At 35.5% G+C, this 12916-nt stretch overlaps 1 protein-coding gene across 2 annotated transcripts; it reads left to right on the forward strand.

Moving 5' to 3' along the window:
- Nucleotides 1-8127: 8127 nt before the first annotated feature.
- On the forward strand, nucleotides 8128-10299 carry LOC306669865 (mediator of RNA polymerase II transcription subunit 6-like). 2 transcript variants are annotated; one of them, XM_079154002.1, is made up of 3 exons: nucleotides 8128-8315; nucleotides 9486-9769; nucleotides 9886-10299. In XM_079154002.1, exons 1-3 carry the CDS (start codon nucleotides 8134-8136, stop codon nucleotides 10116-10118), a joined length of 699 nt encoding a protein of 232 aa, XP_079010128.1. In that variant the 5' UTR covers nucleotides 8128-8133; the 3' UTR covers nucleotides 10119-10299. The 2 variants fall into 2 exon arrangements, with proteins under 2 accessions (XP_079010128.1, XP_079010127.1); XM_079154001.1 differs by having other exon boundaries at nucleotides 9486-10291.
- The last annotated feature ends 2617 nt before the right edge of the window (nucleotides 10300-12916 follow it).

Here is a 12916-nt window from a genome sequence, read left to right on the forward strand (position 1 = left end):
CCATTCGACAAATGGGCTAAGGAAATGAATAGACACCTCACAGAAGAAGATCTATAAGCAATCAACAAACATATGGAAAAATGTTCAATATCTCTAGTAATAAGAGAAATGAAAATCAAAACCACCCTAAGATTCCATCTCACCCCAATTAGAATGGTGATTATCAAGAATACAAGCAACAATAGGTGTTGGCAAGGATGTGGGGAGAAAGGTACACTCATACATTGCTGGTGGGACTGCAAATTAGTGCAGCCACTCTGGAAAGCAGTGTGGAGATTCCTTAAAAAACTTGGAATGGAACCATTTGACCCAGCTATCCCACTGCTTGGCCTATACCCAAAGGACTTAAAATCAGCATACTACAGAGATACAGACACATCAATGTTTATTGCTGCTCAATTCACCATAGCCAGATTGTGGAACCAACCTAGATGCCCTTCAATCGATGAATGGATAAAGAAACTGGTATATATATATACAATGGAATATTACTCAGCCATAAAGAATAATAAAATTGTGGCATTTGCAGGCAAATGGATGAAATTGGAGAATATCATGCTACGTGAGATAAGTCAATCTCAAAAAACTAAAGGACGAATGATATCGCTAATAAGTGGATGATGACACATAATGGGGGGAGGGAGGAGTTAGTGTTAGGGTTAGAGTTAGGGTTAGGGAGGGGGGCAAGAATGGAGGAATGAAGGACTGTATAGAGGGAAAAGAGGGGTGGAAGGCGTGGGGTGAAGGGAAAAAATAACAGAATGAATCAAACAACATTACCCTATGTAAATTTATGATTACATAAATGGTATGCCTTTAAGCCATGTACAGAGAAACAACATGTATCCCATTTGTTTACAATAAAAAAAAGACAAAAAAAACTTTTTGGTTAGAACAATAATTACAGTAAATTTGCATAACTACACAAGAGTGATTGAGACAAACTGTCTTCACATAGAATCATCATAGACATGAATTAAATTGGATAATAAATGATAGAAAATTTACTTAACCTTTCTGAGAATCAGGGGGACAATGAGATATTATTTTTAACTCATCAGTCTACTACAGTTTCAGAATGATAATCTTTGTGATACATAAGAAAGAAGAAATATTCTTCTTCTTATGGATAGGACCCCCAAAAGCAGAGGAAACAAAAATAAAATAGACAAATGTGACTACTTGAAACAGAAACTTCTACACAGCAAAAATTAAAAAAAAAAAACAGAGTGAAGGGACAACTTATAGAATGGAAAAAAATTTACCAACGTTTTTATCTGACAGAGGTTTAATATTCAGAATATATAAAAACTAATGAAAACTTAAATATAATAATACAGTAATTTAATTTAAAAATGGGCAAATGATTTGAATTGATGCTTCTCAAAAAGAAGTACAAAAGCCAATAAATATATGAAAAAATGTTCATTATCATTATCTATCACAACCAATCAAAATTTCAAGGAGATACCAAATCCCAGTTAGAATGGCTATTATAAATAAAAATAATAAATTCTGGTGAGACTGTTCAGAAAAGAGAACACTTATACTCTATGGAAATGTAAAGTAGTAAGACCACTATGGACTATATTATGGATATTTCTTCAAAAACTAAAACTAGAACTACTGTATGACCCAACTCTTGGATAAATATCAAGAGGAAAATGAAGCATGAAAACCTGTATGCCGGTAATTATTGTGGAACTATTCAAAGTAGGTAAGATAAGGGATTAGTCTCAGTGCCCATTAACAGATGTAGAGATAAGGAAAATGTTGTCCACATATGCGGAAAGCCATCCATGACTCCTGTGAGAACTGGGAGAAGTTCGAGTCATTAACCAGAAATATCTGACCTCAGGAACTCACAGTCAGATGTCCATCATTGGAGAACCCCTGAGTCATGTGGAATCCTGTGTTAGCTCACTATTCAGGTTCTAGTACCGGTACCCAGAGATGGTTGTGACCTGATAGGGCCAAGTGGCCTGCTAACTTCCACCCCCATCCTGCTTTTTGAGAAGTTCCTACCAGTACCCTTTGATTTGTACCATTATAAATAAAGCAAGCATTAGCTTCTTCCTTCGTTGAAGTCAGACCTTCTGGACAGTTCAATTGGTCACACCCCTGCTTCAAAAATATTCTTCCTTTTTGTCTATATTTCTGATATATAAACTTTTTAGCTTTTATTTCACAGCCAGCCATCTCTCCAAAGAGAATCCTCTCCCTCATCCACATGGGACATGAGTGAGGCAAATAATGGAGAATTATTCAGTTATAAAGAAAAACAAAATCCTGAGATTTTGAGAAAATGAATGAAAATGGAGGACATCATATCAAGAGAAACAAACCAGAGAAATACAAATTGCATGTTCTCTCTCATACATGAGAACCATTTTAAAAAGGTGGAACTGAATAGTTGTTATGATTTGAAAATGAAGTATCTTCCAAAGCTCCTATTAATGCAGGATTAGGTAGATTGCAATGATTGGACTATGAGAGCTGTAACCTAGTTAGAATGAACTTAAGAAGTTACAACTGTAAACAGTTGGGGCATGGCTAAAAGAAGTTGGTCACTAGGGACATGCCCTGGACGAGTGTGTCTTCTCTGTGGCATCTTCCCTCTCTCTCCCTCTGTTTTTCCTGATGGTACCATGAGCTGAGCATATTTTTTCTCCTGGGACCTATTGATATGTTACCTCACCATAAGACCAGAGCTATGGATTCAGCTATAAATCTGACACTGTAAGTACCAAATAATCTTTTCTTCCTCTAAGTTGTTTTTTCAGGTATTTTTGTCACAGAAACACAAAATTTAACTAAAACAGAATTTAGTACTGAGAAATGGGCTTGTTGCTACGACTAACCTAACCACATGATTCAGAAACCTTTGTTGCTTCTTTGCAGGAGGAATTTTGAAAAGTTTAGAGAGTCAAGCTGGAAAAGTTTTAGAATGTTGTAAGCAAAGTTCAGTGTGAGATTCTGGTGAGAAATCAGAATACCAGAATGCCAATAGGAGTGTGAACTATGCTCATGAGTGTTAGAAGGAAATTAAGACTCCACTGGGAATTGGAATAGAGCCCACTTGGGGTATAGTCTGGCAAAAATATTAGCTACATTTACCCATGTTCTGACATTATGTCAGGATATGAATTTAAAAGTGATTGAGTAATTACTTTGATGGAGGAAATTTCAAGGCAGAACATCATTCAGAAACATGAATATTGCTGACAGCATTTAATCAGGTTTACTGTGAGAATTATGAACATAAAGCAAAGCTAAAAGATTTGAAAAACTTTCGATTGGACCTGAAAATTCTGTGCAAAACCTGGGTCAGAAAGGTGTGGTTGTTGAAGAGATCATAGTCACTAAAGAGATTCTAAGTACTGCAAATGGAAAAAGATGGTTTGAGACCATTGTAGAAATTAGCAAAACTATATGAATCTCAGTCTCAAGGGAGTAAACATAGAAATTCCTTTGAAAAGAGACCACAGTTACCCCATACTTGCACAAGGAGGCCTAAGAAGTTGCTTCACCATGCTCAGTCACCCAGGCACTCAGAGGTCACTGCAGACATGGTACAAGGAAGCCTGGCTACTGTTCAAGATTATGGCAGAACTTGGCATCAACCATGTGCTGCTCGTTCTGCAGGAATGCAGAATGCTGCAGTTAGGAGCATAGTCATGGATGCTTCTACTGAGATTTCAGAGGAAGGCCTGGAGCATGAAAAACAGTATAGCAGGGTTGGAATCCTTTTGAGATGCTTATGAGAAAGCAATGTGTGAAGCTGTGAATGTGAATCTAAAACCAGAGCTGCAATGGAGTTGTCCCAAAATTAAGGTGTGTCAGCCACAAGCACCATCTGCTAAGGAAAATTTAGAAATCAAGTAGACATAAGAAAGAGGCCCCGTGAGCTGCAAATAGCATGACTATAGGGATGGAACCACATAAGCCCTCTGCAAAGAAAATCTCTCAGGCATGTGTCCTAGATGCCGTATGCAAAGTTACCAGAGGTGTTTGCCTGGATGGGTTTCAGCCTCACTGTGGCTATATCCCTTCTTCTTAGGCCTGTAATTCTCACTTTCCCAATGGGAATGTTTAATGTGTATCACTGTATGTTGGATATATATATGAACTGCTTTTTATTTTTTTAAGGGTTCATACTGAGAGTTTTCCTTGAATCTTAGAGGAGACTTTGAACTTAGACTTTTGAGCAATAATAAACAATAAAGACCATAGAACTCTTGAAGATTAACTAAATGTGTTTTGCAGTGTTGAGCTTCCATGAGTTTCAGGAGTCCAGGGGGGAGAATGTTATTGTTTGAATATGAGATGACCCCAAAATCTCCTGTTAATGCAGGAGTATTCAGAGGTTAAATGATTAGATTATGAGAACTATGATGTAATCAGTTCATTCTACTTTGAATGGACTAACTATGCAGTACCTCTTGGTTTCGTTTGTTTGTGTGTTCGTTATTTCCACAATCCCAGAGTGCTGGGGACTCAAACCCGGGCCTCCAGCATGAGAGGCAGGCACTCTACGAGATGGGCTATATGGCCTGCACTACTATGCAGTAACTGTAAGCAGGTGGGGCCTAACTAGAGGAGGTGGGTCACTAGTGGAGTATCTGGAAGGACATACTTTCCCTGCTTCCATTTTCTCTTCTCTTCCACTGTGCTTCCTGACTCGACTTTGAGGTGCACAACATTTCTCTGCTGGCTCCTTCCCCATGATGTGCTGCTTCACCTTGGGTCCAGAGCAATGGAGTCATTTATGACTGAGCCCTCTGAAACCATGAACACTCGAAATTTTTTTTCACTTAAAAGCAGTTCTTGTCAGGTATTTTTGCCACAGCAATGCAAAAAAAAACTAGCTAAAGTGATAGTAATTATTGGGAACCAGGAACAGTGTTGGGGTAAGTGGAGGAGATGATGGAAGAAGGGTATTTGGATATAACCAATTCACACTGTATACATGTATGGAAATACTTCACTGAATCCTATTAATGCAAATTACTAATATGTATTGGTAAAAAGCTTGATTTACTACAAAAATAAGCTTAAACCATCTACTTGCTAACTTAATGATCTGCTGTAAAATTAAAAGTTCAACGTATATTAGAGAGCATTGAGTTTACATGTAGGCAATCAAAAATAATCAATGACAGGTTAATACGCAAGTTGAAAATGTGACAGAAAAAGTGTGAGAGAAAAAAGAGAGAACCATTCAAAAACATAAGAAAAAAATCTAAAAGCAAGTGACATAATTCATAATTGTAATGAAAATGGACCTAAATTGACATGAATTTAAAATGACATGAATTATCTCAAAATAAATATTTTTATCAAACACATGAAGGATAATTCCAAAAAGAATAAATTATGAAAATAAAGTGTCTATAAAATTGAACTGTACAAAATTAAAAAATAAACATTGAAATAAATAAGAAAACAAAGAAATGCAAATGAATTGTATGGTAGTGAAAGAATCAAACATGAATTAGAATAGAAAGAAAATGAAATAAAAATATGAGGCACCATTTTGAAATATGAAGGTTAAATCAAAATGTAGCAAAAATAATTTATTAGCAGTTCCACATGGATAGAAGAGAGGAATTTACTGTGGATCAATATTTACAGGGAATTTTGCTGATGAATTTCAATAATTAGAAAAAACAGGAGACCTTAGACAACATGCTTTCGAAAGTAAATGAAAATTAATCTGAATCTAGACATGACAGAGAAATTTCAAAACATAAAATATAAATCATCTCAAAACTAACAAAATAAATTTTACAAGTGAAGTGTTACTAATTGCTTACATTAGCCACAGTAGCAGAATGAAGATCAAAATATAATGCTATCAAAATATTAAATAAGTACTCAACCTATAATTTAATGTGTAAGCCATTGTTTTCAATTGAGCATAAAAGAAAAATGTTTTGGTGTGTACAATAGCTATTAGTGTACAGTAAACCACTTTCAATATAAAAAAAGCTATAAGTGTATTTCATTCAGAAAAAAAAAAAGAAAAAGAAAATGAATGATGTGTGATGGACTGACAGGTGTGGCTCCATGAGAATGTTATAGGCCAGACTATATGAGAAATGATTAAACAGACACCATTTTGCTCTGAGACTCCATGTTATATAAGAAATAAGTTTCTCCCATGGGAACACACTGCCTCTGTACCCATCATCAGTTACTTAGTGTGACATGTTTAACAATACAAAATGATAAGTCCTATCAAAAGAAAAATTGCTCTCTTTTGATTCCTATTGCTCCTAAACAATGTATCATGTGAACAGTGATTGTGTGGATGTTAGTAACCATTCTTTAGTTTGTACCTAGGTAAGGGTTATTTTGACCCACTTCCCCCTCTGTTGATGATCTCATGATGTTAATGTGTAATTTCAAATCATAGCAACAACAGACACTTATGATTGATGTGATTTTTGGTATAAGAACCCCTTCAACACTGTGTTCAGGGCTGTTCTCCTAATAGCCATATTTTGGGGCATTGTGTGAGGCAGTTGGCCAGCTTAACAAAGACTCTCAAATTTGAACTTCTCAGTGGTGATTGGTCTGTTCTTAAGTTGTGCCCCAGCGAGATCCTTGCTGCCTGGTGGGCAACCACCTCTCACCACTGACCTGGAAACTTCTGCGGAGGGGAGAGGTGACAGCTTTGCTCCTAGGGGAAGGCATCTGAGAGACGTTCCTCAGCCCCAGGCTGCATGGTCTGTGGAGCCCTGCCCCAGGATTGAACTAAATTCTCCGAGAGTCACCTGTTTCTGCACCCCTGGCTGACTGGTAAGTCTGTTTCTGGCAGATCTGTACCTGGGGACTTTCAGGAAGGCTGGATGTAGCATTACTTCCCGAGTCTGGGACTGACAAGACATTGCCCAGGCCCTCAGGTCAGGAATCAGGAGTGGCCACTTGTCCTTGTCTTTGGTGTCTTGTCTGTTCTGTGTTTGTTCGTCTTTTTCTATTTTTTGTTGCCTTGAGTGTGTACATGGGTCAGTCTCCCTCATATTCCTCATATACACCCTTCAATGCATATTGACAAATTTTCAGGGATTCCAGAGAAGGGCCACTGATGATAGGACCTGCTTTGACATCTTTTCTCCTTCTAAATTCTGTGAGAGAGAATGACCAACTTTCGAGGTCAGATGGCCTCCTCAGGGGACCACCAAATCATCTTTGGGCAGTCTGAACATCCTGATGAAATGTTTTATAGTCAAATTTGGGTAAAAAAAATGGTTAAAAAGGTTTTTAGCCATGTTCATTAAAGCTTACTTTAAAATGTAAACTGCTGCCAATAGGAACTTCCAACTATTGGAGTTGGTCCACCAAAATTCCAGGCTAAAATTTTGATGGCTGCTTTCCAAGAGACCAGAAAAACTGGTTTAGAACAAGGCCCCAACGTGAGGGGGCTCTCCCAAGGAGACCAATGGAAGTAGCTTCCTTGCTGTCTCTGTGGGAAATTCCTTCAGGGAGAGATAGGGCATAACCTTTGTCTAGATTCTCTTAATTCTTTTTCAACTCTGATTAGAGGGACCACATCAGGATGGAGGCCAAAAAGACCTTTAAAATTCTATCTTTTTAAGTTCATAACTTCAATCTGGTAAGCCTAGGTTAATTTTTTTTTATCAGACCTATTTTATCCAACTATAAAGTTTTCTTAATGCTCTGTTTCATTCAGAGGCCAGTTTACAAGGGTTAACTCTCAGTCTAATGGGTTTTAAAAAATAAGCTATAAGGTCTTTGCCCATCTGTTTATTTTATGTATATATACACTGGTGTATTGTCATGTCTACATATATTTGGTACCAAAATTAACATGTGAGCTCATAAACTAAAATTTAAAAAATGGATCCAAATGCTTTTGATTTGCATGATTTAAAAGATTTTTAAATTGAGTAAACAAAAGTATGGCTTTCCAGTTACTAACACAGTTTTGTTTCTAGGTGATCAGAAATAAAATGTTAATTTAATAAAATGTCTAATATCCATTATTTCTAGATTTTTCTTCAAAGGGGAAGAAATGACTGATATGGCCCAATACCCTTCTCTGATATCTTGGTTTTTAAAAAAATAACTAAATTAGATTTAACAAATATGGGATTGGCTTCTGCAATCATGGCGGCAGTGGATATCCGAGATAATCTGCTGGGAATTTCTTGGGTTGACAGTTCTTGGATCCCCGTTTTGAACAGTGGTAGCATCCTGGATTACTTTTCAGAAAGAAGTAATCCTTTTTATGACAGGACATGTAATAATGAAGTGGTCAAAATGCAGAGGCTAACATTAGAACACTTGAAGTAAGTTATTTTAAGAAGGTAGCATCTTTGCCAACTAGAGATTTTGCAGTGCACAATTCTTTCAAGCTCTGGATCATGAAATACAGTGTAGAATATTTGGTAGAGAAACTGAAATTTTGTTTGCATTTGTATAAATATGACATTCAAGGAAATTATTAGTAGTCACTTGTAACTTAGAAGTCTTTTCTAAATAACTCGATAATGTCTATTTAAAATAACAAGTTTAGATGTTGCTCTGATGTGTGTTTTTAGCAATGCATCTTCCTCTCAACCATATAATCTTGATTATTGCCCCTTTAAATCTAATTTAATGTTTCCTGATTTGTAATAGGTTTTTCTTTGTATGACAAATAAAGAAAATATAATTTTAAACACAGAGCAATATCCTTTAGACTTAGGATGCAAAATAATCAAGAATTTATTTCTATTACAAACATTTCTGAAACTGTGTATAATTCTTCATTTGTCCCCAAAGTATCATGGGGGTGGCTTTTATGAAATTAAATTTTTATGGCATTTTTGAATGGCTTTTTGTGGCAGGTCAAAAAAAATGCGATGAGAGTGAGGATATGGTTTTTGATGTTTTCTATTTGGGTAAAATATACAGTAGGGTCTTCATGTTTATTTTTATATTTTTTTAATGTATATTTATAGGTCTTCTTGACTAGGAAGCACCATAGTATTTTGAATGCCTTTTTGAAAAAGATACTTTCAACTTACTTTTTTGGCTGAAATACTTAGATTTAAATTCATGGTGAATTTTTGTAGGAAAAATTTTGTTGCTTAAGAAACAAATTTTACCTGTAATCCTAGTGGCTTGCAATCAGGGCTGAGGCAGGAGGACTGCAATTTCAAACCAGCCTCAGCAACTTAGTCAGGCCCTAAGCAACTTAATGAGACCCTACCTTAAAATAAAAATTAAAAAGGACTGGAAATGTGGCTCAGTGGTTAAGCTCCCTTGGGTTCACTCCCTGGTACCAAAAATAAAAACAAAACAAACAAACAAACAATCTAACTTTTTATCACCTACCTAGGAAAATAGCCAGTTTTTTTTTACTGCCAGGTTTTAACACCAAACACAGGCAGTTTTAATCCTATGTAAAATGTTGCTGCTACTCTTGGATAGTAACGTTGTAGGCATTCAGAGATTCCTGGGTTTGTCTGTTTTAGTCAGATGGTTGGAGTTGAGTACATCCTTTTACATGCTCAGGAGCCCATTCTTTTCATCATTCGGAAGCAACAGTGGCAGTCCCCTGCTCAAGTTATCCCACTAGCTGATTACTATATCATTGCTGGAGTGATCTATCAGGCACCAGACTTGGGATCAGTTATAAACTCCAGAGTGCTTACTGCAGTGCATGGCATTCAGTCAGCTTTTGATGAAGCTATGTCATACTGTCGATATCATCCTTCTAAAGGATATTGGTGGCACTTCAAAGATCATGAAGAGCAAGATAAAGTCAAGCCTAAAGCCAAAAGGAAAGAAGAACCAAGCTCTATTTTTCAGAGACAACGTGTGGATGCTTTACTTGTAGATCTTAGACAGAAATTTCCACCCAAATTTGTGCAGCAAAAGTCTGGAGAAAAGCCTGTTCCAGTGGATCAGACAAAGAAAGAGGCAGAACCTATACCAGAAACTGTAAAATCCGAGGAGAAAGAAACCACAAAGAATGTCCAACAGACAGTGACCACAAAAGGTCCCCCCAAGAAACGGATGAGACTTCAGTGAGGATTGGACAAAAGAGAAGCTTGCAAGACTCCTCTTGTCAATTATTAAACCTCGGTACTATGGTAGGCTCTTGAGCTTTAAGGCACTTGGTCCACAGCTCTCTCATTTGTGTGCAGTGTACTTGTTTAAGAAAGGATGTTATCCCTGTCTTGCTTCCTATGTGAATATTTCCTAAGTTTCTTTTGTAACCTTTCATGATCTGGACTTGAACAGCCTGATTACTCACATGTGTACTGGAGTATAACTTTAAAGACAAAATAAGGTATTTATATATTGCTAAAAAAAAAAAAAAAAAGATTTAACAAATATGGGATTGATCATGGATGTATTTGTTAGAGACATCTGATTGGTTTAGAGAGTTAAAATGCTAATTGTTAAATATAGCATCAAGTACTCTTAACTCCTTAAATTCCACAGGGTAACATACTTAAAACATTTTTGGTGTTTTCATAAATTGGTAAATAAAAAGAAGGTTTAAAATTACTTTATATTTTCACTGAAAACAAGATTAGTAAAAGTCTCGACAGGTATAATATATAAAGGATCCAAAAATTTCAACTGTATTTAAATAGAGTTCTGTAACAAAGTATTTCATCAGATTAAAATGGAGTAATTTATCTAAATTCAGAAATTGATAAGGGTTGTTTCAGAATACAAATTTTAAAAAAGGGGAATCAGCAGATTAAAACTTTACAAGGTTTTAGATATAAAAATATATTTAGTAAAAATGTTTCTAGATAAAAGTGTCTTTATGTGATAAAATAAAGCTGTAATACAGCTAAGTAAAAAACAAGAAGGTCTAATTAAGAAATTTAAAAAAGTGTAAATTAAGGATAAATTTTAAAAGGTTTATGTTTATATATAAGCAACATAACAGTTAAAACTATTCAAGGTTTTTTCCTAAGGTCAAATATTAATGTATTGCTATAAACCAAATTTCAGTCTATATGCTAAAATGACCAATAATTCTTAAAACATTAATTTACTCTTAACATTGTATGTGTTAAGTTTTATTCTCTAGAGCAACTAGTCTTAAAAATTGGGGATTTATACAACTTGGTTAGACAGCAACTGTTAGAGTATTGCACTACATTATAAAGTCTAAATTTTCTTTAAAAGCTAAATAAGGTTAATATAAAAACATCAATGTAATTATGATTCTATTACTCTTATTTATATACTAAATGTGTTCATATCTTCCAGGTATACAAGTCTCTGAAGGTTTAAAAGAACATTTTATCAAGTTAGTGTTCTCTAACCTAAAGTTGTAATGGTTTTAAACTTATCAGAATAAGAAATTTTATTGGGGATTTATCTATATCATTTAGTTTTCTGTAACTGAACCTGAACCTTATGTTGTCTTCTGCACTGGGATAAAAATGTAAATGTATTTCCAAAAGATAATGAGAGTGCGATTTGTTTAAAGGTTACTATCATGAAACAGGAAAACATTTTTCCACTTTACTACACAAAAGGAAAGTTAAAAGCTCTCTCAGCTTTCTTGGATTCATGTTTTAGGTGTAATATCATACTGTGTTAATTAACATTTATATAGACTTAGGAAACAATATATATAAACTTTATAAAATGATATATATAAGCTTCAGAAATATACTGCTTTACCTAAGATTTATGAAGAATCCCTGCCTTACCTGAGATAAGGCTCTGCTTCTTACCTTGCTCATGTTACAATGGTTCCAAAATAAGTCAGACTTCAGCTCATTTAAAGTTATATTCAAAAGATTGATTTTTTGTTATAAAATTACTGTGATCTCAAACAGGGGATATAATATATAGCTCAGCCTAAATTTAAGATAGCTATTATACAACTAAATATGTTTTTACCGTTGTTAATTCCACTTTGTATTTTCCTTGTAAACTCTGTAACTATTGATTGATTAATGTTTTACAGAGGTACTGCTTCAAGAACAATCTAAATTAATTTGGGATAATAAGCCATCACCTATAGGGCAGATAATATAGACCCCAGTTTAATAAAAATTGTTAAATAACTATAAAGTCATAGACAATAAAGTTAAAACCCAGTACTCTTACTGTATGACTGGTGAAACTGACTTGTGAATGTTTAAGATCAAAACTTAAAGATTGAGATTAAAATAAAGGGGTCAAGAGAATCAATATTTGGCTCTTGTCCTCAGAGTCAGCCTAAACCCAGGGAACAAAAGAACTTCTCTAAGGAGCTTTGCAACTCTGGGCCACACAACCTTCTGATCAGGGAGACCGATAAGACCACTAGAGGATGAGAAGCCAATCAGTGCACCTATTGTAGAGGAGGGTCCTTGGGAAAGGGAGACATCCCTAATGCTTCCAAAGGGAGCCACCTCATCAAGTAGACCGTACCAGGTGAATGGCACTAAAGGAGCTAAGAAGCTGCTCTCAAGTTCCCCAAGAGTGACCCCTGTGGGATCTCAGCTGACTCTTAATGGCAGATAAGAACAAGGTCAATTTTACCAGCTTGGTCTTAAACACCTAACAAAATAGTTAACTAAAACACAGTCATTCCTGGACATTTTAAAAACAAACCAATAGTTATTTTAATGTAACTTAAGATGTACACTTGTGTTAGCCCCCAAAATAAGTAAAATTGGAGGTAACAAAAAATATTCTTAGACAAAAATGCCTGATGACTATCAAGAGAAACTGCCAGAGTTATAAGTTTTTAGTCAGTTTAAGGCCTACAGGTCTTTCTAACCTCTGATACAGGTAGACTTAATCAATGTTTGCTTCATGATATTCACTGACATGTTCCAGATGCTATTTATTTTGTAACCTGCTCCTGTTCTAACCTGTTGTTAAGTCTCTCCAACAGGTTCAAATTATGAGAGATCCAGCCCCAAGATATCACTGATTT

The sequence above is a fragment of the Sciurus vulgaris genome (assembly GCF_902686455.1).
Source record: "Sciurus vulgaris genome assembly, chromosome: 9".
NCBI lineage: Eukaryota > Metazoa > Chordata > Mammalia > Rodentia > Sciuridae > Sciurus > Sciurus vulgaris.

Bases quoted from the DNA above. Each gene is read 5' to 3' on its own strand.
- LOC306669865 (XM_079154001.1), top strand. From the start codon at position 8,134: ATGGCGGCAGTGGATATCCGAGATAATCTGCTGGGAATTTCTTGGGTT. The intron at 8,316-9,485 runs GTAAGTTATTTT...TGTCTGTTTTAG, and splicing joins CTAACATTAGAACACTTGAA to TCAGATGGTTGGAGTTGAGT.